This window comes from Trachinotus anak, unplaced genomic scaffold, assembly GCF_046630095.1.
Source record: "Trachinotus anak isolate AG129_WGS33_773 ecotype Australia unplaced genomic scaffold, CSIRO_AGI_Tana_v1 ptg000026l, whole genome shotgun sequence".
Lineage (NCBI taxonomy): Eukaryota > Metazoa > Chordata > Actinopteri > Carangiformes > Carangidae > Trachinotus > Trachinotus anak.
The window spans coordinates 9,494,701-9,518,585 of record NW_027273877.1 but is presented as its reverse complement, the minus strand read 5'-3'; the positions used below and the strand labels follow the sequence as shown (position 1 = coordinate 9,518,585).

Genomic DNA, 23,885 nt, shown 5'->3' with positions numbered 1-23,885 from the left:
AGAGTAAAACTGAAAAAGCTCTTACCATTGGCTGCTGAACTTGGAGCTGACGGAGCTGATTGGTTCTGACCAGAAGGCGGCTGCAGGGGCGGAGCTTGGAACATAGGTGGGGTTGACCAGCCTAGAAGATAAAACCTGTTATTTATAATGCTGATGTTTTTGTAGCACAGCGAGGAGGCACTCGGTGTTGGGCAGTGAGCTCCTCCCTCCAGCAGAGTGCAGTGTGTCTAACCTGTGGCGCTCAGACTGTGATCCAGCAGCTGGGAGGGCAGGAAGCCTGTAGGGCTGGGGGGGTTAGAGGGCAGACGTGCGGCTTGCCCACTGCTCGTTGCCCCTGTGCCTGCAGGTTGGACTTTGGGAGGGTCAAACATCCCGAAAGCATCCTGCCACTCTTTGCTGAACTCATCGCTGGCTCCTGGACCTGGACTGAGGAGATCTTTGAGGAAAGCCATGTCGCCCTTCTCACTGTCCTCCTCCTCTGGTCTCACCCCTGTCCCTGCAGGGTGGGGTGGACCACCTGAGAGAGGGAAGAAAAGAGAAGAGGGGATGCTTCATCAGACCGGAGTCAGCTGATTCTGGAAAGGCCAATAGATCAGGATCTAAGCAGTAATAGAGACAGTTAACAAAGTTAAAGTTTTACCCTGAAAAAGAGGAAATTGAGAGGAAATATGGCTGAAACACACAAACTGCTACTGAGGGTTAAAACCTTCGTCATCCAATCAGCTGTGTTTTCCAAATCAGAAAATCCAAGGTTAAAAAAAATGCACTTTTGTATTTTCAGTGCAAATATAATCAGTGTTAGTAGAAGAAAACTTTAACACGCAACAATATGGCTGCATTTGCCGCCATTTGAAAGAGCAGCTGCAGAGAAATGAAGCTCTTTAATGAATAAGGCAAACGTCCAGTAGAAAATGTGGAGACATTAAAGTTGAACAGAGCTTTTTCAAAGCAAACAAGTACAATTCATGGCATTAATTGCTGAATGAAGCCGTTGTTAATTTGCTTGTCCTAACACAACAAGTTAAACTGTCTGCTGTGAAGAAGGTTTGTCAATCTGATTCAGTTGAGAATAATAAACAAACTAGAAGCTCTGATGCAAGCAGGGCTGTCAGGATTTAGATTGATTTAGATACAGCTGTCACTCAAACTGTCAGCTTCAAAGAAATAAGGTTTTTTTTCTCCTTAGGGTTAAATATAGACATACTCAATGTGGTTGTTACACATTATAAGATTAAAATGTTTGGTTGAGATAATAAGTAAAAAATATTTACCTGAATAATCTTACTATAATTACATATAATGTAATTTAAATGTGCAAGAGGTCTCATAAGAGGTGTCACTCGACAGTCGTGTCCGCACAATCTGTGTTTGTCCACTTCTTGATTATGCAGATGGGGTTTAAAGTCAAAGTAGTTGCCCCAGGAGTGAAGCTACTCAAAACACGGCCAATCGTTTATTTCCTGGATGTTCACAGATATTAGTAACAAGTACAAAATCCTACATGTAGCACAACAACGGCGTCGGTGCGTCAGGCTGTTTCTCAGCCAGGACCAGTATCTGGTATGGATCAAACGAATGAGATAACGTAACGTGTTAATGAGCTTTAAAAGGTGCTGGTAGGTGGATTTGTTACCTCTGAACAGAGCCAGGTTGGCTGTTTCCCTGATTCCTATCAATATGCTAAGCTAACGGGCTGCTGGAAACAGCTACATGGTGTCAATCTTCTATTGCAAACCAATATGTCAAAGTGTTCCTTTCAGCAGGTCACATGAAGCTGTTCTAACATCACAGAAGCTCAGACTCAGGCGTGAGGCAGACACTCAGCTGTTTTTCCTAAATGACAAAGGTGAGGGAAACAAAAGCCTCTTGCACCAGGGAAGCAGACAGAATTCAGGTCTAAAGTGCAAAGGGAAGCAGAGGTGAACAGGAGAGGGGTTTCTGTATCAAAGCAAAAAAGTCAAGAAGGAAAGCCGGGAACCAGTGAGGCAGCTTGAAGGTGGAAGAAGAAGCAGACGGTCAGCTGGTTTACCAGTGGCAGGCAGCTGTGAGAGGCTGGACTGGAGGCTTCCGAAGCCCCAGGGCTCATTCTGGTCTCCACCCTGAGGAGGAGGCAGGAGTTGGGGCTGGAGTGGGACATTTGTTGGGGCTGGGAGCTGAGGCTGTGGCAGATCACAGGCCATGAGCATCAGGGCGTCATCAGAGCCCGCCGACAGTCCTCTGAGATCGCGCAGGGCTGAGGTGGGTGTGGTGGTGTTTTTGTGCACTGGGATCAAAGTAGCATAAAGCCAACAGGTATCCAGGTATCCAGTCAGCAACAACAGTCCCAGAGTACACATTTCAACTGTTTACACAAGTGCTGGCTACTGAAAATACCTAACAATACAGCTGCTGTGACGGTTCTCAACACACACACACAGACACACACACTTACCATTGTCACTGGCCTGGCCCTGTCCATCACTGGTGTGAGCAGGATCTGGAAAGGAAGGAAGATACATCAAAAACAACAAAATAAAAGTCTTTCTTTTTAATTTGACAATAACAATGTGACAATAAAGGAAATATTCAGACCCGCAACACGAGCAGCAGCAGCAGTATCTTACACCTCTGCTCATGTGTTGGTGTTTGCAGGCGTATTTATTTTGCAGGTGAGTTGCTAAGCACAGATAAAATGCTCTGCCTCTGTTTCCACAGTGGACAATCCATCCGTGTGTTTCAGCCTACAGGGGGCAGTACATACCTGCGTCAGAGGCACTTCCCGACGGCTTGTCGTCATCCAAGGACACCAGACTGAGGAAGAGAGAAGGAGTGAGGGAGGAGGAGGAGGAAAAAAAAAGATCTAGCCGGCGAGACGTGCTTTTGCTATTTTTAGTGACACAGCCACAGACGCTGTTTGATTCAGAGCTGCACAGCACAAGTTTTGATTCAACAACACTTAAAAAACACACAAAGGACAGAACCAAGAGAGTGTGTGTGTGTGTGTTTTAATTATGACAGGGCAGGCCATGAAAACAGACAGCTGGTAAGGCAGAATGTGTGTGTCAATGGCACACATCCGACTGTAGTTGATTTATTCATGATAAAAGATTTTCTCGTCACGTGAAACGATCTCTATTTACTGAAAGAAAAAAAAATGTCAACATGTGTGTTCAGCGTGGTCTCACTTGTCTGCGTTGCTCTGCGGGGCCTTCTCCTTCTTATCTGCTTGTTTCTCTGAGTCTGTGATCTGCTCCAGGGGATCTCGCAGGTCCTGTTTGAGGGATAAATGCCAGTAAATGTCATTTAAAGACACATTGTTATGAATGAACAACAATCAAACCCCCTTGTGACTGTTGTGGCACAGTCGTGTCTCTTCAGGTTGAGCTACCTTGAGTGTGGTGAACTGGTATGGTACGTGTCCTTGGAAGGCCTCGTGGATTTCCAACATGGCGTGGGCCGTCTTCTCCCAGAACTGCAGCAGAGTGGTCTGCCAGGACAGGCAAGCATGAATCACACGCACAAACCAGCAGGTAGACAGATAAAGACACTGCACATGAGTTAGCCCGCAGATAAAGAGTTTATTACAAAATCTGAAAAGTTAAGATTCTGTAAGTCTTAATAACACTGAAGAGTTGAATGGTGTAACAAGAACAGATATCCTTTTAATCTCGTCATTACAAAAGCCTTGCAGGTGTCTGTCTCACTACATTTTCCCACTGCATCTTATTTATCTAAGAAGCAAGTTATAGTTTTACAGGGCTAACGCACACACACACACACACATATATATATATATATATATATATATATATATATACATATATATATATATATATATATATATATGTGTGTGTGTGTATATATATATATATATATATATATATATATGTGTGTGTGTGTATATATATAGACGCACTGACATCCTTAAGTTTTGGCTGCTTGCATGGTCAGGAAGTTACTGCAGGAAGTCAGGAGATGGTCCTGCATGTTAATTAGTGGGTGTTAGAGGTGACAGTATGTAGATTCTATTACCTGTGGACACAGCCAGGCTAGCTAGTGCCCCCCATTTCCAGTCTTTACGCTAAGCTAATCTAATCCTTTAAACACACACTCACCTAGCACCTTATTAGGAACACTTACTAAGACCAGTAGCTGCATGTTTATATGAACTGCACTGCTGCCACATGATTGGCTGACTGGATAACTGCATGAATAGGCAGGTGTGCGGTCGGTCCTCATAAAGTGGTCAGTGAGTGTAGCTTAGCACAATGAGACACGCACCTGGTAGGTACAGAGAGAGTGGGAGAGCATGTTGCAGCGGCTCGCTCCCAGCATGTCCACCTTCTGACATACATCATTCTTCAGCTTCTCGAACTGGCTCTTCGTCCCTCTGACCTGGGCTTGGACCTGACCACAGAAAGACAAGACAAACAGACAAAACAGTGTATTAGATCTTTGACAGAGAGAACCAAACCACAGTCTTAAAGTCAAGTGGACGTCCTGCTACCTTGCGGAACTTTTCCAGTTGCTTGTAGGTGTCTGGGTCCAGCTCTTGGGAGATGTCCTTCATCCAGAGCAGAGCTCCTCTGTACTCTGTGCGGGACTTCTCCATACGACTGACTGTCAGCAGCGTGTCGGCGATGGCGCGCCGCCGGAATGTCTCCACTTCCTGGTGCAAACGGTGCAGCGGTGGACAAAGTGCCATCCTTTAGGGAAAAAAGATGAGTATAATCACTTTTAAAATGATATACAGAAACACAACGTCCAGATAATAACCTGGATCTGACAGATATGTGTATAACTGTTTGGCCATTCTAGTTTGTAATGTATTGTGTGTTCATTTCTTTGGCACATAATCATTGGGCTGCTGCTGACCTCTGCTTGGCAGAGGTGCACAGGGCCTTGCTGGTGGCGTCCATCATGTTGCCGGCCTTGGTGCGATCATGTTCAGCCTGGAAGCGCAGAAACAGGCCGAGCTCGTTCTCCTCCTGAGACAAGCCTGTTTTACAGGGGAAGGTCAAGGCTTTACTAAATCAACTGAGCACACCGCAAAACATGTTTTTAAAAAAAAAAAAAAAAAGAAAAAGAAACAAACAAATGGAAAAGAATTATCCCTCTCCGGAATGAACGTATTTCCTAAAAGCAACGTGAAGCTAAGACGATTGTAAAATCCCTCTGACCTTAACAAGTGTTTCCTATAGTAATATATATAGTGCACTATATTTACTGTTCTCCATGTTTATTTGGCAGTCTTAATGTCTACAGGTGTAAATTTACCCATTATAGTATTGTCCATTACATGTACAATACATTCTGTTCACTAACCCACAATGCAATGGTGCTTATTTTAGAGATGGGAAAACTACCGATGTGCACCACTACACCTGACAGGGACGATGTAAAATTACTGCATAGTATTAATGACTGATAATTAAGACTGACGTAAAATAATGAGTAACTGTCTGAAATCTCCACTTACTGCTCACTACAGAGTAAACTACTTTATGTCCATATACGTAGGGAGGAGTGAGTGAGGGACTGAGTTTTAAGAAGCTCCAGGAGTTGGAGGTGTCAGTATCCACTGAATCATTTACATCAGCCACTTTCTGTTGTTGGCATCGTCCTCTCCCTCTTGTTGTCATGCCAGGCTCTTAATCCCAGCACTTTGACAGAGAGATGTGATATATATATAATAATTGTAATAATAATAATATATATAATAATTGTGTTTGCACATATTTGTGTTGAGGATGAAACACAAATAACACACCCACTTCAGTATAGCTAATAAACCAGCAGCTACAATGATGGTACAGGACTCCCAGCAGCCTGAGTCAGCTGTAACACCTCAACACCATATGATGCAACTGAGAGAGCGTGAAAACAAGTGAGCAGGCAAGCTGAGTGTTTGACATAGAAAGTAACAGAAGTGGAGTTAATATGTCCCATTTTTGACAGTCAAGTGGTAGTAGCACAAACTTTACACAAAGAGCAGAGCAAACTCAAACAGGCTGGTGGGGGAGGTACATCTTCATATCATCCACCTCTGATTGAAATGCCACCATACAGATATTCTGTTTCCAGTTTCAGTATCTGCGCTTTTCTTTTAATTCTAGTTTGTGCTGTTTGCCGTTTCTTTATATTCATTATGTTACAGCTCTAACCAACCCTAACCCTTACCCCCCCATCTGAAAAACAACACCAGAGACTAGATAATTCATTCTTATCAGGAAAACAGCTGTTGAAAGAACAGGAACATGATCATAAACAACAAAAAACATTAAGCTGCATCTTCTATTTGGGAAAAGATGGTTAGTTGTATGTCTCCTGACGAATCTGAAAATGATGCCTCCTCTTGTTAGTCATGGAAGAGATATGAGTAATAGGTTTAGACTGTCACTCACGTGAAATCCTGTGCTGGTACTTCTCGATCACCTTCAGCAGCTCTGTGCATGTGGACTGAACCGAGCGAAAGAACTGCAGACACAAACAGGCTGAATGAGAATATTTCACACACACGTCTTCCTGGCAGTCAGTCAGGTTTCCATGTGTTTTTTGATTATAAAGCAGGTCTAGGTTCTATATTAATACTGTGAAAGTATCAAAGAGCTCAGTCCATAGAGAAATGCACAGAGCCTGTATTCAGAATATGAGCCTTAAAATGAGCTGTCAGGACTTTTGTAACTTTGTGATGTCACAACAAAGCAGTCACCACTCTCAGCCACGCCCCAAGCCCAGTCCATCTAGACCCACCATCCAACCTTCCAGGATTTAGTTTCTCGGAGTGTTTACCTGAAATCTGCTCTATTTTTATTTGATCACTCAGAAAACAGTGAGCCAGTCAGAAGATAGGCTCAGATCCTCTCTTCTGATTGGCTCACCAGCCTGTTGTTACTACAGCTCCAGATAGAAACCTGAGAGAGGAGATGTAAAACTACACTGAGATGGTTTTTGGTTCTTAAAACCACAAATGTATCTTCTGATGGAGATCAACACTTCAAATAAAATGCAGGAAAAGTGTAAAATATGGGACCTTTAAACTTTTATCCTATGAGACTTCTCAATATGCTGGACTGAGTTCTTCACAAGCCAAAACCCCAAACGGTGCTCACTCAAGGGACATCACATCACACTTCACACAGCTTTGGACATACAAAAGGCTTTACACAGTGTTTTTCACATATACAGTAGCACTCCCCAACACATGTGAACAGAATGATGTTCCCCTTTATGAATTTCCTTCAGACAACACAGTTTTAAACCTTCAACTACAGCTAAGCTAATGACAAAGCAACTACTACTACTTTGTCATGTAAAGAAGTGCTCCTTGCTTTTTCTACCTGCGTCCAGGCAGGATTAAGACTGTGAGAGAGCAGAGGGTGGAGATGATGTTACTGATTAACTCTAGAATAAACAGTCACTACCTTCAGTCCGCCTGCCTCAGCAGAGGCCAAACACCTGTCACTGTCAGCAGTGGTTCTCAAAGTGTGGTCCAGGGAGCCCCAGGGGTCCTTGAGGGAGTTCCTGGAGGACCCCAGCGAAAAGGGGAACAATCATTTCATCAATTTCATGTTTGTGCACCCATCGCTACTTTTACTTCTGTCTATCTCATGGTGATGTCCTGTGTCATTGTCAAAGTTCACTGCATCATCCAAAGAAAAAGACAATGATACTGACTAAATATAATCTGATGTCTCATTCAAGAAACCCACAGGTTTCAAAATAAAAGCAGCTGGGATGAAATCTGAAAACGCACCGAGGCAACGCTGTGATAAGAAGCAGATAAACATCAGGTCAGCTGTAAGGCTGCCGTCCAGAGCCGGCTCCAAATCTAATCTGTCCTGGTGATTTCAGAGCTCTGCTGGATCACAGACGGCTCAAAGTTGAGATGAAGTTTGTGAGAGAGACAGCGAAAAAGCAAAAATGCAACAAGACAGAGCTGCTCTTCTAAAATCTGTCTCTGTAGGTGGGAGTCCTGACTTGCAATTTTTTTTTTTTTTTTTTTGCCCTTCAACACATTCCTCTATTTTCTCATTCTGTGTGTGTCTCACAGGGGCAGAGTCAAGGGATAATGAGAGCAGGAGGACAGAGAGGCCTGATCTTGTTCCAGAGCAAACAACAGCCTCACAGTGCATCTCTAGCAGCCCAGTGAAACTCCACCACGTCACCGCCTCACAGGACCACACAGCCAGACAGCCCTGTCACAACTAAACACCAGCCGGGATTCAGCCAATCCAAACTGTCCGCTCTAATTTGTTGCACAGGTGAGGAATGACACAGAGGCAGAGGGACTCACTGTGCCCTGCTCACATAATGTTCACACTTGCGATGTGGTGTGAGACACCTCACGTATAATTAGAACTGTTTAAACTACACAGCAAGAAAACAGCTCTGCAAACAATGGACGCAGTGTAAATGCTGAGTTTCTTTGTACTAACTATACAATGTGTGCACCTTTCCAAAACTTCCCACAAGCTTCATTTTATTTTTAGAAGCACATACTGCAGGAATGGACGGCTGAAGCCAGGGTGTATAACTCAAAGACTGAGCGCTGAAAAATGGTGAATCCCATTATAGCTCAGCTATTCTCTGTAACTAAAGCAGTTTTGTCACAACATTCATACCCAGTTTTCCCCTTTTTTCCTCGATAAGCTTGGAAAGCACATCAAATATACAAGTAACATACAGGATCATATTAATTTACTGACGTTTAAACTGAGTGAGATTTTCTCCCAAGGAAATTTCCTATATGTCTTTTGCATCATAGTTGACACCTTTTCTCCATATTTGGCACCTTAAGATCTCCGCTACAATCTTAAATAAACCAAGTCTGCTCAACATGAGTTTGTACTGACCTTCTCAATGTAACTAAGTACATTTACACAACTACTGTAGTTATCAAAACTGTATTCATTATTTCTATTGTGTATATACAGTCAGGAGACACAGGATGACAATGCCCCCATCTATAGGATGTGAGGGGTCTATGAATGGTTTGATGAGTATGAAAATGATGTGTATCATACGCTATGGCCTTCGCAGTGACCAGATCTCAACCCGACAGACGTGTTAGACAGTGCTCTCCACCACCAGCATCAAAACACCAAATGAGGGAATTTCTGCTTTTCCTATTGTATACATCATAAATCATTTTAGAAGTTGTATAAATGGATATCAATATGTGTATCAGAACTTTTTTTTCTTCATGTCTTCTCCTTCACAACTGCTTGTGGGTTGGGAAACACTGGACTAAATTAACTGCTTACGCGCTGATGCATCAGTCTTAGCAATAATAACACATCAGTCAAAAAGAACTTTTACTGCAGAACAACTACTCTTAATTTTTAAAACTTTAAGTACATTTTGCTGATAATACTTCTGGACTGAATACAAGACTTTTACTTAGAATGGAATATTTCTACACAGTTCAGCGAGAACAACCCTAGCCCTCTATTTAAATGAAAGGTGTGAGTACTGGTTCATCACACCAGCTGTCTAATTACTCGCATTCTCAACTGCTCAAACATGATCTGTTACTTAATTACCCCCCTTGTTAAAAAAAAAGACTTTTGAATCTTTTACATGTGCAAACATATTTTCTTTTTGCTTGATACAGGCCAACCACACATGGGAGAGACGGGGGCATGGTCTCCACAAGCAACAATTCACACAGAAAATGGAACTGTGCATTCATTGAGCACCATTTCTGGTTTGCTGTCGAGCTTTCAACTGAAGCAAAGGTTTTGGCAGGATGTAATGCTCCTGTAGTTTTTGGAATTAGAGAAGAGAAACCACACATGGTTCCCTGGAAAAGACAATAATGCTTAGGAAAAGGCCATCACTGGGAGAAAACGCTCAGTAATGATATGGCAGAAGTAGCGGTGAGTCTTTACAGGATGACATCTGCTTACAGCAATAAACCTAGATCAGATGGAGCATTTACATGACTCAATTTTACCTGTCTAGTTAATTATAATGAGGTTGGTATTAACATTGGTGGAATAAGAGGAATAGATGGGATAATCTCTCCTACCTCAAGCTTGGCGTCCAGGTCAGCGTCTGACGCCACCACATACTCGTCCTCCTTCTTGCCCGTGGCTTTGATAAGGACCTGCTTGGTCTTCCAGAACTTCTTCTGCATGCGAGCCATCACCGAGCTGTCCTCCCCGAGCAGCGCTCTGCTGCCGCCCAGCATGTCCCCTGCAAACCTGGCCCCACAGCAGCAGTCCAGTCAGTGGCACTACAAGGATACAGCCTAGTTTCTACCTGGCTATGTGATTGTGCTTATAACAACAGTGCTTTATATCATAACTGTAGTATTGCTGCAGTTAGCAGTCATGTAGTTAGATATGAAATTCATACATACCCATCCATCATTGGATATTTGCCTTTGTCTGTTATGACAAAAAAGACAAACAGAGGAAGAATAAATGGCCAAAGATATAATAATTTAAATGTGAAATAGTGTGCAAGCTCATTAGGATTCTTTTATTATCTATTTTGCTTTATTAGCTTGACAAGATTTGATGTAAAACTGATTAACGAACAGAAAAATTGAACTGCTGCTGGCTTTCCTGTTGAATTTTGCAGAGATACAAGACATCACCGAGCACGAAAACTGAGCCGACAGCTGTTTCCCCCAGCGAGTTATAATCGAGTTATGCGCCGTTATCACAGGTTACCTGTGGCTGAACAAAAACTAATCGGAGCTAAAGGCTAAAAAGCTAATCTAATATAGTTGTAGGAGCAGGGATCAAACACCTGCGACTTAAGAGGAGCGGAGAGAATTGAGAGCCAGCTGGCTGTCGGGCAGGTGTTCAGTTACAACAAACGCTGGCTTGAAGGCGCAGGAAGAAAAAGCAGAGCGACATTCCCGCATTTATCAGTATTGCGGTATTAATTAACGCCACGGCCTTAAAATGTGAAATAAACGTAACAGCCGGGACAAGCTGCCAGAAAATGTAAAGGAGCTTGTGTGCTAGCAGCAGTTCAGCTAGTAGCGGGTGTCGTTGCCGAACCAGCGTAACGTCTTGTGAACACTTCAAGCGATATATTTCGTCTCTTGTAAAAAAGAAATGTCATTAAAACATCCATCTTAACTCTACCTTGCTTTAAGTTTCGTCCAACAGTCCGAGCATCTATGCAGCGCAGGTCGGTTAGCCTCCTTTCCCGACAGCCATCACCATCCTCTGAGTCAGAGAAACAGGATATGCAAAGTAGCTGTGACGCTGTTTGGACACACGGGGTCGCTGCTGTTAAGGTCACGCCAAAGATCGTCTGTTGAAAAGGTGTGCCACTCTGGTCCTAATCTGGTATGACAGTAACTATGCTTCGTGCAGAGTTGAGAGGTGGTTTAAAAACCGAGAACGAGTTTAAATTTCTCTTTGTATGTTCCATTTGTTTGAACGGAAGAAAACAGGGGAGATAAATGAAGCAGACTCTGGTCAGCCAACTTTGATAGGGTAGTACGATTTGACCATAGAGAGTGACAGCTCTTCGTTTCATCACATCTCTGGTTAAACCTGTTTGAGGAGGAAAAAAGTCTAGTTATTCACAAGACAATAGACTTTTTTTTTTTTTTTTTTGGCTGTTCTTAAACATGAGGAAGTTCATAAGTTACACATTGTAAACGTGTAAAACAGGTTAGATTAAATTAAAATTAATTAATTTGATTTAATTAATTTGATTATTTCCATAAATTAATTACATTATCTTTTTAAGTATATATAATAATGAATTAAATACGTGATTATTTTTCATTGTTCTTTGGATTGTTTGCTTAAAATGACAAATGTGGACTTATGAACTGTAATATGGGTTAATGAATTGTATTCAGGTATTTTACAGTATAAAACCAAAACATGTCGATAAAAACACAGAGCAAAAAGAAATGTTGAGCATCACAAATCTCTCTAATTAATTGATGCAAGATTTTGGTTTTGTATTAAAGATAACTTGAAAATGCAGAATGTGACATGTAAAACAACCTCAATTACCGATTTAATGGCAAAGTAGTATTAATAATTAATTATCATGGAGTGTTACTCATTTCTTACTTCCTTAATCAAAGAGTAATCCTACCTTGACAGAAAAAAAACAACACATAAAAAGATGCAATGGCTGACACACACCAAACACTTAATTAGGAGCACCATACTTGCACCGGGTAGAGCTTTGCTTTGCTCTCAAAACAGCCTTAGTTCCTCGTGACGTGGACTCCACAAGATGCTGGAAACATTCCTTTTTCCAGTTTCTGCTCCATGTTGACACGATTGTATCGAATCATTTCCACAGACAGCTGCACAGTCATGCTGAGCCGTTCACTGAACCCACTGTAACGTTCACGAAACCAGTCCGAGACAGCTTTTGTTTCCTCATTCTGATGTTTGATGCAAACGTGAACTGAAGCTGAATCAGCAGGTGTACAGGTGTTCCTAATGAAGTGCTTTGTGTCAAACATTTCCAGACAATATTCAGTATAAATGCTGTTGTTTTGTTTTGCATCTTCAAATGGCCTTACACATGGTTATACAATTAAGAACCACCATCATAATATCACAGAGAATTATGAAATACAATCAAATGCACCATTAAGTTCAAGAGACAAAATTAATTTATATTTGTTTTTTTTTTGTTTGTTACAGGAAAACAAAGATAACCCATATGAAAATATGTGTAAAACCGAGGGGAGTAAAAAGAACCAGGACAGCAAAGGATAAGGCAAGCAAAGTTTGTACAGTACAAAATATTGAATCACTGCTGCCTTTATCTAATCATCACTGGTGTTGTGCGTCTGTCCATTCTCATGTCTGTGGTGATGGTTCTGCAGTCCAGATGACCTCCTGGCCTACGCCCCCGCATCTGTCTGACAGGCTGAGTATCTGTAAGTGTACAGCTTGTTATCTGCACCTCCACTCAACATCAGCTGAAAACAGAAACAGATGACAGAGACAGGAAGTTAAACATTGATCTCACGTTTGACGCGTCTGTGTGGAGTCGCGTGGAGCTGGTGTTGTTTCTTACCCCGCTTTCTGTCCAGTCCACGCAAAACACTTTGTCCTCGTGGGCCGCCACGTCATACAGAGGAGCCTTGCAGCTGGAAGACGACACAGCAACGTTATGGTGTTATATTTATTCACTGGAATAGTGATCAAGTGAACCAAAAATGCTGCAACGGCTCCTACGTTTTATAAACAGACAGTGTTTTATTCTGACAAAGACAGGAAGCTTGTTCCAGACAAAGGCATTCCAGACAGTTGTTTATTCTCAGATGTGTGGAATGAACAGGATGTCCTGGCATAAATGACCTTTCACACTGTATCAGCGTTATAATGATAATGATCCAGCTTATGCTCTCATTAGCTACAGAAAATTAAGTGAATGTCCAAACTGACTTGATGTGGCAGACACATTAAAAACAGGCAATGGGAGTGTGGGTCGAAGTTCATGGAGTAAACCATGTATCTCCAAAAAACCAACTCTTCATGAGCTGCGAAACAGCCGTGTTTTGCGATCACGCGTTTCACAGCTAATCCAGAGTAATTTAATGTTTTAATTTGAGAATGGGAGATTTTTCCCAACTCCATCCTTTAGTGTATTTGAAAAAGTGACAGTACATCAGCTGTCTTCTGCAGTGGAGGTCCAGAATAAGAAGCACCATAAAATATGACAAAAATAGTCCAATCAACACACTTTAAAAAGGATGTAGTTTCTTTTTGTAAACAAATTCCATGAAATCCAAACTAATACTGGATAAATTCTACCAACAAGTATTGCGTGTCTGATATATCCTACTCCTCTGTGCCATAGAGCTCCCTTGTTGTCCAAAAGCTATTAAAAAGACACTGTGAGCCACACTGTTGCTCTGGGTGACACAAAGAGTGTAGTTTATTTTGACTCAATCCCACACACAGTGCTGCTGCCCCAAGTACTCAGTACGGCATCAAATGTGGATTAATCCGCCACAGAAAATAGTCCCAAACACATGCACAATTTCTTCCTACTCGAGTAATGTTTGATAAAAACTACAGTGACCAGCTGTTTAAGGAGTTTTGTTTTTTTTTTTTAATTGAACAATATATATAGGGTATGTAGTATATGTTGTTAGTTTGGATCTTTTCAGGGAATTTGTTGACAATTAAAAATATATATAGATTATCAAAACCGTGTCCTTTAAGTTCCAAAGGGAATATGTTTCTGACTACTGATTAAAACACAAATTCAACAAAGTCAACTGTGAATAAGGTGCTGCACAGACCTTCTGGTGTCCCACAGTTTGACAAGGTTGTCAAGGGAACCGGAGACCAGCTGGTGCTCATGCGAAGGCGCCCACTTCACCGCGGTGACCCAGCCAGTATGGGAGGTTAGAGACAGCAGCACTAGCGACCCATCTGAAGAGAGAGAGGAGACCAAAGGGCTTGTGGATCGTGGGAGAACTGCAGTTATTTTATAATCTTATGAGACAGAGAGAAAAGGATTTTTGACATTAAGATGTCTGTCGTGTGGAGCAGAGTCATACCTTTGGTGCGAGGGTCCCACAGTCTGATGTGTCTGTCGGTGCTGCCTGAGGCCAGTCGTCGACACAGAGGGGAGTAGGAAATGCAGTTAAACACTTTACTGCCCGTCTGCGGAAAGGACAAAAATGTCAGCTTATTACAGAAAATACCAGATAAAGGGCATCAAAATGTTTCCAGGTGTCTAACATCTTCGCTAATGCATTTGTAAAAATAGCTGTGACAATCACTGCATCTATTAAATAAGGAGGATACAGTCAGTCTCAAAAACAGCAGTTTAAACTTTAAGTTATGTTAAAGGTATGTTGAATGTTAAATTATGTTGCCTAAAAACACATATATATATACACTAAACATAGTGTGGTATTGATATACCAGAGAGAAAAACATTACACTCCTGGTAATAACTAATAGTGACTGATATGACCCGTTTTTGTTCATTTCACGCTCATATAACCATGGAATGAGAAAAATCATTTACTTTGAATCAGTGGCGTTTCAGTTTGACCCTCTACAATGTGTTGTCACTGTTTCTTTCACAGTCTCACCAATGTAGTCTTCATTCCTCCGGTCTCAACATCCCACACACGGATGGTGTGGTCCCAGGATGCACTGCAGACTTCTTCACTGTCACACCAGAGGACAGAGGACACTGCCTCATTGTGTCCCGACAACGTCATCAGGGGAGTCTGAGTCAGTGTGAGAACATTGTAACCTCATTTTGACATCTCTTCACATGTGCCATTCAGTGTGTTGACTTTAAAAGTCCCATACTGTATAAAGTGAGATGTCCATTTGTTTTTTGATTATAAAGCAGGTCCAGGTTCTATATTAATACTGTGAAAGCACCAAAACACTCAGTCCACAGAGAAATGCACACAGCGTGTGTTCAGAAACTGAGCCTTAAAACGAGCTGTCAGGACCTCTGTAACTTTGTGATGTCACAACAAAGCAGTCACCGCTCTCAGCCATGCCCTAAGCCCAGCCCACCTGGACCCACCATCCAATCTTGGAGGATTCGGTGTCTCTGAGTGTTTACCTGAAATCTGCTATATTTCTATTTAAATCACTCAGAATACAGTCAGCCGATCGGGAGAGAGGCTCAGAGCCTCTCTTCTGATTGGCTCACTGACCTGTTATTACTAGAAAGAGGAGATGTAAAACTACATTGAGATGGTGTTTGTTTCTTAAAACCACAAATATATCTTCGTATGGATATCAACACTTCAAATGAAACACCAGGAAAGTGTATAATATGGGACCTTTAACACATCACTTCTTATCAGACAGTAGTCTGACTCTGCACTCACCCTGGTCAGGCCCAGCTGTTGAGTCTTCTGTTTCTTCCTCGGTCTGTCAGCAGGTTCTTCAACCTCGTCTGCCTCATCCGTGGGCACTGACAGCAGAGGAAAAGGTTGTCACTTGACAAAGATTTGCTTTTTGCTCAGTAACAGTCAAGAGTCATTCGATCATTCTGGGCACGTACCCGCTGACCAGATTTTCAACATTTTGTCCCAGGAGCCACTGCAGAACTGAAATGGAGCAACAGAAACATTAGACTTATAATTTAAAGCTTGTTCTTGGCCGACTTTTTTAATTTTTTTTTTTTTATATATCCGCTCCAACTTTACCTTTGAGCCGGTGGGGTCTGTGGCAACAGTGTCAACGCTCCCCACGTGTCCCCGACAGCAGTGTCTGGCTTTCACCTTGTTCCTCTCAGAGTTCCACTCCCACATCAGGATGGTTTGGTCCAGAGAGGCCGTCAGAAGCAGAGAAGTCAGACCATCTGCAAAGAGAACACCCACAGAGAAGTTTTTAGAAAGGTTGTGATTATTATCAACAGAGTCAATGTCCACCATTCTGTCCTGCTCACCTCTTTTAACCCAGGCAACATCTTTGACTACGTCGGTGTGTCCCGCCACCGTCATCACCGCCTTGCCCTCCACAGACCAGATCCTGGCTGTCTTGTCATATGACCCTGTTAGGATCCTGCACAAAAAATACAGAACCACAACAAACTTACCACACTAAACTTAAAAATATCCCCCCTTCGTGCTGCTGTGAGGTTGACAGTGATCTCCGTCTTTTTACCATTCAGCATCTGCATCTACAGCGCTAATCCAGTCATCGTGCATCATACACTCCTCTGGCTCTGGGGCTGTGATTCGCTCCACGTACTCGATCTCCACCACTTCTTCCTGAAACATGGACAGACGCACTTGAGCTGTTATGCCGCCGTTTGTACATTTGGGTTACGACACTGAACCGAGCACGTAGCATATCCACCGGGGCTGGTCATACCGTCGATATGCCTTCTGTCTCCATGTGAAAGGACAGCGACGTTCGCAGGAACTGACCCCTGACCAGGAAGTCGAAGTCCACTTTACTGTGGGATGCTGTGGAAATAAGAAAACAAATACAAATAAGCATTGAGATTTTGAGATTCATCTGATATCATCTTGACTCAGCAGACACAGCTGGAACAACAGAAACTACATATGTAGGTGGTTTTTAAACTAGAGTATATTTTACCATCTTTAGCCAACAGTAGCTGGTTGATGACATTGCTGAGGTCCTCCACTTCAGAGCCAGCTGGGATGGAGAATGGAACATCATCTATAACATACCTGCAAAGATATTGAAACAACAGTTAATGTTTTTGGTAAAGGTATAACACAGAATGTAAATATATATATATCTTTGATAACAGGATAGGAGAACCACATTTCCCAGTACACATGCGTTTGTAAGAAGCAGAGTAATCACTCATCACAACGCTACTGTTTACTGTAAGTCACAGCTAGTTAGCCAGCCTGCTAGCCATTAGCTTTGGTTCGTTAAAGGGCTTCAGAGCTCACCTCCTGTTCTCGGTGAAGAACCTCGCCTGTAACTGCGACATTGTTCTCGCGTTCTTGTGTTACGTCCTCGTGTTTCTCTTTTAGACCACCGGCTGTAATAATGGAGGCTGCTTAACTCTGTTTCTTCGCACCACAACTGTGTGTGGTGCAGTCACGCCATGTGGTACTAAGCGAGGCGCTGCAGTCGAACGCAGATCGAGTCGATCGGTGATCGGTGCTCCTCTAGTAATGCCTGGCGATGTGAACAGTTGGATTTTTAGCTTTGGTGCTTTTTTCCCCCTCTCTCTTATTCACCACGGGAACTTAATCTCTTAAAATGAACCAATAAGAACACAGAGGCTCATGTTTCTAGCTTGTGCTATAGTTTCCACAGTCTGAAACCTGGCCTCATTATCTGGCATGGAGAAGATCTGGTGGTGTAATCTAATCAAAATCATTTTCTGCCGAGTTAACCAAAGGGTGTGGTGACCAAACAAGATTTTAATGATAAGTTTTGACATTTCTAAACCAATACTACAGCGGTTTCCAACCTTTTCCGACTGTTTCAGGAGTTCATAAAAATTGCAGTTTCTGGAAATGATTTATTGGCCCACTTGCAATACCATCGCAGCCCACAGGATGGGATCCCCTGCATTTAGTATCTTTTCTTGAGGTCGAAGATTTTCACGATACATAACAAGTCACGACATGAACATAGATTCAGTTTTGTGGTTGTGTATATTATATATAATATATATGTTAAACCTACGATTAGCGCTTGAAAAGTGCATAGCTCCAGATGTTTGACGTAGTAGGTCAGCAAACTGATCACAGTAAGTTACACATTGTTTGCTGACGTTAGCCAATATAAGCTACACGTCACACAAAACCAGTTCAATGTTATTAATGCTGTAGTGCAACAGTATATATACAGTACATCTGCTTTTATTGCCTTTTGAGCCTCTGTTCTTGCTTTTGATTCCATTCTCCAAGCATTTTGTAGATCTTACCTTTCCTAACATTGTCAACCTGTAATTGCAAAATCACCGTATTGAACTAAGTTAAGGTGCATTTACTATTTGTGACAGGGAGTTCATGTTATTGCCTCTTTCCAAAGTTATTCTGCCTTTAAATGTATATTGTAGCAGGAAAAAAAACTGATTAATTATTCCATACAGTGCAAAAAAAATGATTAAAACTATTTTTTTCACTTAAGATTTGATGATAAAATTCATTTTTACATCTACTCCGCTGCAGTGTATTCAAGCAAACCATAACATAACAGCAAAAATGTTTATTTCACTGGGGCAGACGGTCACAGTCTTTGACAATAAAGAGATTTGTCACAAGACAACTGGGAAATGTCATCAACTCGTTGCTCTGCGCTGAATGTGATACATGTCTGATACAGATGCGTTAACAAATAAAAATCAACATAAAATCTGTCAAAAGAGGATAACAGGTTACAAACTTATTAATCATCTTAACAAAAAAAAAAAAAAAAAAGATTTGTCATTCTTTTTATGAAGGGTGGGATTTAAAACCACACCTCACTCAGTTATAAAAAGGTGACAATTATAATTTTTCTCTGAAAAATGACGTCTTTTTCTGGTGTCAAACAGACAATACAGTATTGCCCTTATTATTAGTAAATTCATAACATGAAACTAAAATGGCATAAAAACTAACAGAAAATATATACACACACACACTCTACTCCTTTCAGTCGTCATCTTCTTCCTCCTCCTTCACCTTCTTTTTCTTCTTCTTTTTCTTCTTTTCTGTTGACTGGAGAGAGAAGAAACGAGAACGGTTAACAAAATAAAATAAAATAAAGGGGAAAACTTCTCAAAACACCTGTGAATCATCTTAAAACTATGTTCACCTCTGTTACTGCTACCTCCTCCTCTTCCTCCTTTGGTTCCTCAGTTTCCTCGTCTGCTTTCTTGTCCTTCTTCTTCTTCTTCTTTTTCTTGGGAGTCTCCTCTGCTGCTGCTGATGTTTCAGCTTCTTCCTCTAAAAAAATTTAAAAAAATGAACATGGAGACTAAACACCTTGAACATCATGAGGCCCTGGTGCAGATAAATAAGACAAAGCATCAGGTTCTCACCCACCTTCTGCTACTAGTTCCTTTTTGGCCTTTTTTGATTTGACCACAGGCGTTACAGGCTCTTCAGCCTCCTCCTCTTCCTCCACCTCCTCAAACTTCCTTTTCTTCGAGGTGGAGGGAATGGTGGAATCGCCAGAGGGATCGTACATTCTTACTTCGCTGTGGAGGAAAACCATCGGCATTTAACTTCTTTCATATTTACTTATGGAAATGTAGAAACTTTGGAGAGGAGCCATTTGTGACTATTCACCTCGTGTGCTGGTATTTGTCTGCCTTCGCCATTGCTTTGCCTGTTCCACTGATTCTCCGGATCTGAAAAGACGTGGAGGGAACGAGATCAGACCAGCAGAAAGAAAAGTAGATATAAACACTGATTTCTTTTACCAGGACGACATTAAAGTTTTTAAAAGCTAAAGAACCAATGGATTTGGTCTGAGAGTAAATAGACTAAAACACTAGTGTCTTTGAATGAGATTTGTAAACAAGACAGATATCGCATCCTTTAAGTACAATTTAGAACATTAGTTATGATCCTGAAATGGTAAACATCTTTTTGGTGTTGTACTTACTCCCTTCTCTTCCAGCTGCCGCAGCCTGGCCTCCAGCTTGGCACGGTTCTCTGCTCCCATCTCTGCGTTCGTGTCCTCTCCCAGGGCGTCATAGCGAATCGCCAGGGCTGCTTTGGCTGCCAGCATTCTGGAGATCTGGTCCGAAAACAAAGGCCCGCGTTTACTTTCTAACCATCAGACTGGACTCGCAAATCACTGAAGGTGTCTACAGACTGAGAGTTCAGAGATCTTAAGCCACGCTCTGCGACATGGATCTAGTGTGATGTTTGTAGACTGCGCCATGATGACACCTACTCAATCAAGTAAGTATATGAGAATTAAATGTGCATCGTCTATCTGCTGTGGTGGCTGATCAGTGCTTCGTTTCATGCTGTATTCCTACTGGCTGGTTTGCAGACATTGTGAGATGGTCATCCTTTAAACTCACCTTGCCCTTGTTCTTGGCAGTGGTCTGGCCCACTAGGGAGGCGTGGTATATGAGACCATACTTGGGTGTGTCTTTGCGGGTCTTCAGGGCTCTGAACAGAGCCTTTTCTGCACCGAGGATCTGCACCGTGGAGGCCGGATGCTTTGCCAGATTCAGGAGAGAACCTTAGCGAAGGAGTAAAAGGAGGACATGTAAACCCGACGTTCTCACCAGCACCTGCCCATTGAGAACTTCTAATACAAGCTCAGATGAGGTAGTGACTTAAAAACCATCAGTTGTTCTCAGGAAAGTGACGTAATGTCGTCATCATCACTGCTTGGTTGGCTTTCGCGCAGGTCACTTCTTCGTGACTTACCGGCGTGGGAGATGAGACGGGCGCCGACCAGCTCGCCCACCATGACTGTCAGGTTGGGGGCGATCGCCATCATTCGGTTCTTCAGGTAGTCGTACAGCTGAGCGCGGTATTCTGAAATCTCAATCACCTGTGGAGGAAAAAAAAGGGAGGTACACTTCGTAATCCAACCGCCAGCAGATAATAAGTCGTCGATTTATCTTAGATCAGTGCTGTAGTTTAGAGGAGGGGTCATGGCATGTGACTGTTCAGATGAGGTAGTGACTGAAAACCCACATCGATTGTTTCAGGGCAAAGACAAATGTCGTCATCATCACCACTGTCACTTCAGCTCTCCAATGGTGAAATGCAATGAGCGAGTACATTCTGATCTTAACATTTAATGATAAAAAAATAAATAAAATACCTGATCACACAGGTGCCTGATGTTGCCGATGTCCTGCTCCGACACCTCCGTTCCCATGGAGATCTCAGCGGCCAGTTTCACCTCAGCCTCGACTTCCTCGGGGAGAGTCTCCGACAGATCAGAGGTGGCCACGTTTGTGCGATCACCTGCAGACGCACAGAGACACTTTTAGCTAATCAGGAATTCACTTTTATATATGTAACTGCTCTGAGGAGCATTTTATAAAATTTAAAGGGCCACTCCACCAATTTCACACATGAAGTTCATGTTACTCATCAGGAGACATGCCAATCAGCCAATAAAATACTGTTGTATAGTCTTTTGCTGATCCAGGAGAAATTACCCTGATGATGTCATAGTGATGTCATCAGGGTTATCGAAGCTTAGGTTTAAACATGCATCACAAACTTGCACAGTTTGATAGATGAGGGTGTTTACCAGACAGGAGACATTTTATTTAAGTGCAACACTAAGTCAACTGGGTGCCCCTTTAAACTTTAATGTGCAGATTCATTTTTTTTTTTTTACCAATCTTGCGGACAGTTTTGCAGTAAGCCAAGTTGTCTGTGACGATTTTTCCGAGCTCAGGGAAGTGCCAGCCGTACCACTCTCTGCAGCGCATAATGTAGTTGTTGAGCTCCTTATCCAGGTCGTCCAGGAGAGCTAAAGAGACAGGAACATTTGTTTTTTTTTTTTTTTACATAACTTTATTCAAAGTCAAACTACATATTCACATACACAACAGCAGACTTATTCATCACCATAAGGGAAACAGTTGTGACTTGACTGCGTAAATACTAGATGCTAATATAATCTTATATTCACTATTCTTCACACATTATAAATAGGGAGAAAAAAAAACTTACAAATGGCCTGAACAATCATTGTGTCCACTTTGTCTGGACTGAACTTCAGCTTGTAGCGCGATAAACTGGAGAAACAGAAAAAACAGACATTGGTGAGTTACTTTGCTCACTAACAGTTGTCCTGCATTAAGGGTGGGAGACTGCTGCCTCAGTGGTAGTGACGAATGCTGAGAAAAATCTACAGGGAAGATTCAGACAGCAAGTGTAATCACAGGCAGCAGTCGTGTTCACGTAACACTGTATATGTACCCACCTGTGAGCTAAACCCAAAGACATGGCACTGATCTCCTTGGGTGGAAGTCCAGTGATGAGACTCTCCATCTGGCTCCTGATGCATCTCATCAGTTCAGCCACAGCAGGACTGTGGACACAGCTCAGGTCCAGTTTGTCCTTGAAAGCAGAGATTGTTAGGGACACAACTCTTGCAAATAATGCTTAGTTGGTGAATGTTTATCATAGAGGCCACTTACTTTGATAACTCCACCAAGTTTTGCATCGCTGATAGCCAGCTGCTCATGAGCCTCCTTTGCGACGACCTTCTTCAACACTTTCTTTAAACTCTTACCAATTTTTCCCTCAACAAGGGCAGTGGCAGCTGAGGGGCAGAGGTTAAGAACACTGCATCACATAAACTGTAACACCTACATAGCCTAATGCATATCACCAGACAACTGTCAACCTAATTTGCATAAGGGGAATTGTAAAAAATATACAATCTGATTCTGTTTAAAAAGTTTTATTTTCTGTCACTGCAAAGTTAAAAAGTGCCAACTACCTTTCTTCATCTAAACTACCTGCCGATATGAAACAATGTGGTCTCAGTGGTAGTGACGAATACTGTGAAATGCCTCATGTTTTAAATCAGACACAGAAACACATCACAGACCACAAATCTTAGGTGTTCCTTTCTGTAAAAAGACATGTCATTACCTGCTAAGGCCTCTGTTGTGTCCTGAAACTTCTCAAAGTGCTTCAGCTTCACACTGGTTCAGGGAAAAATGACACATTATTAACTACATTAACCGTCAGCAGCAACTCATGGGTTGCACATGATGTATCAGCTCCTCTGAGCGGTCAAATGCCTCATAAACACTCACATTTTGTTTGCCTTTTCAGGCGTTTCAAACTCCTTGTACAGGCTGTCGACCTGTTGCAGCTTGGATTCATCGAGGACCTTGAATATAACAAAACACTTCAAGTTAGTTTGCATGCATTACAAAAAGGTCTGATCAGCACTGACCGTATGCACAAAAACAACGATAGTAGATAAATGTCTTAACTCTAGTAGATAACAATCTCACGATTTCTTCTTTGTTTGTTTTTTGTAAATCATTTCCACGACGCATGCGATCACCGAGCTACCTAAAGCGCAGTCAAAGTTACCCCCACGGTGCACACGTGGTAACAAGGCCTTCAGACTGCTAACTTAACGTTAACCTATGCCTCGGCAAAAACACTCGTACACCGGAAGACAACTTATATTTGCACATTGACGCACTTGAATACTAATTAAAGGACTGTGTTTTCATTTTGCGCACTGTCAGCAGTGTTTCGTAGAACTGAACCGACATGAGCCGTTCGTGACTAGCATCGAGGCTAAGCCAAGCTAGCTCAGGTAGCGACTGCTGTAAAATCTAATTTTCGGTTGGCAGGGAAACAAAAACAAAAAAAAAAACTGAATACATACCTTGAATATCGCATAACCGGCGGCGGTCTCAAATAACACGAGCATTTTTGCAGCGGCTCGGTTGTTTTATAAAGTTTAAAGTGTCTCTACCCTGGGAAGCCCTCACGTCTTCCCCACGCTGCCGCTCCTTCTCTGTCT

General features: G+C 42.2%; 2 protein-coding genes, 1 long non-coding RNA gene and 3 other non-coding genes across 11 annotated transcripts in view; 1 reads left to right on the top strand and 5 right to left on the bottom strand.

The window, feature by feature from the left end:
- Nucleotides 1-12,433, bottom strand: part of ical1 (islet cell autoantigen 1-like) — a 16,854-nt gene extending 4,421 nt beyond the window's left edge. The window contains exons 1-15 of one of the 4 annotated variants that reach the window (XM_071464619.1): nt 12,137-12,433; nt 11,085-11,168; nt 10,346-10,373; nt 10,013-10,187; nt 6,384-6,456; nt 4,855-4,978; nt 4,487-4,685; nt 4,261-4,386; nt 3,368-3,466; nt 3,165-3,250; nt 2,741-2,790; nt 2,432-2,476; nt 2,030-2,263; nt 233-517; nt 26-121 (exon numbers count right to left, since the gene is read on the bottom strand). In XM_071464619.1, coding sequence (XP_071320720.1) covers nt 26-121; nt 233-517; nt 2,030-2,263; nt 2,432-2,476; nt 2,741-2,790; nt 3,165-3,250; nt 3,368-3,466; nt 4,261-4,386; nt 4,487-4,685; nt 4,855-4,978; nt 6,384-6,456; nt 10,013-10,187; nt 10,346-10,356 — 1,603 coding nt within the window. In that variant the 5' untranslated portion in view covers nt 10,357-10,373; nt 11,085-11,168; nt 12,137-12,433. Of the gene's footprint in view, nt 1-25; nt 122-232; nt 518-2,029; nt 2,264-2,431; nt 2,477-2,692; nt 2,791-3,164; nt 3,251-3,367; nt 3,467-4,260; nt 4,387-4,486; nt 4,686-4,854; nt 4,979-6,383; nt 6,457-10,012; nt 10,188-10,345; nt 10,374-11,084; nt 11,208-12,136 lie in introns of those variants that run through there. The other 3 variants (XM_071464618.1, XM_071464620.1, XM_071464622.1) reach the window with 3 other exon arrangements.
- Nucleotides 6,482-12,761, top strand: LOC139609726 (uncharacterized). Its single transcript, XR_011685336.1, has 5 exons — nt 6,482-7,941; nt 8,033-8,243; nt 9,596-9,860; nt 11,096-11,267; nt 12,624-12,761. It is a non-coding gene; the product is annotated as an uncharacterized lncRNA (long non-coding RNA).
- Nucleotides 12,580-23,885, bottom strand: LOC139609721 (ribosome biogenesis protein wdr12). 3 transcript variants are annotated; one of them, XM_071464625.1, is made up of 20 exons: nt 23,748-23,885; nt 23,158-23,234; nt 22,991-23,043; nt 22,531-22,655; nt 22,314-22,450; nt 22,061-22,125; nt 21,723-21,857; nt 21,195-21,340; nt 20,792-20,918; nt 20,437-20,600; nt 20,010-20,144; nt 19,691-19,752; nt 19,445-19,599; nt 19,215-19,345; nt 15,803-15,874; nt 15,041-15,181; nt 14,498-14,603; nt 14,237-14,369; nt 13,003-13,075; nt 12,580-12,904 (listed from the first exon to the last, which is right to left on the bottom strand). In XM_071464625.1, exons 1-20 carry the CDS (start codon nt 23,790-23,792, stop codon nt 12,827-12,829), a joined length of 2,160 nt encoding a protein of 719 aa, XP_071320726.1. In that variant the 5' UTR covers nt 23,793-23,885; the 3' UTR covers nt 12,580-12,826. The 3 variants fall into 3 exon arrangements, with proteins under 3 accessions (XP_071320726.1, XP_071320725.1, XP_071320724.1); XM_071464623.1 differs by lacking the exons at nt 12,580-12,904; nt 13,003-13,075; nt 14,237-14,369; ... (1 more) ...; nt 15,041-15,181; nt 15,803-15,874 and adding an exon at nt 18,609-19,117; XM_071464624.1 differs by lacking the exons at nt 19,215-19,345; nt 19,445-19,599; nt 19,691-19,752; ... (9 more) ...; nt 23,158-23,234; nt 23,748-23,885 and adding exons at nt 15,979-16,024; nt 16,124-16,278; nt 16,366-16,481; ... (2 more) ...; nt 17,025-17,119; nt 17,351-17,580 and having other exon boundaries at nt 15,803-15,888.
- On the bottom strand, nt 20,674-20,757 carry LOC139610461 (small nucleolar RNA SNORD11B). Its single transcript, XR_011685771.1, has one exon. It is a non-coding gene; the product is annotated as a small nucleolar RNA SNORD11B (small nucleolar RNA).
- Nucleotides 21,030-21,113, bottom strand: LOC139610459 (small nucleolar RNA SNORD11B). The gene has a single exon (XR_011685769.1). It is a non-coding gene; the product is annotated as a small nucleolar RNA SNORD11B (small nucleolar RNA).
- On the bottom strand, nt 22,867-22,955 carry LOC139610458 (small nucleolar RNA SNORD70). Its single transcript, XR_011685768.1, has one exon. It is a non-coding gene; the product is annotated as a small nucleolar RNA SNORD70 (small nucleolar RNA).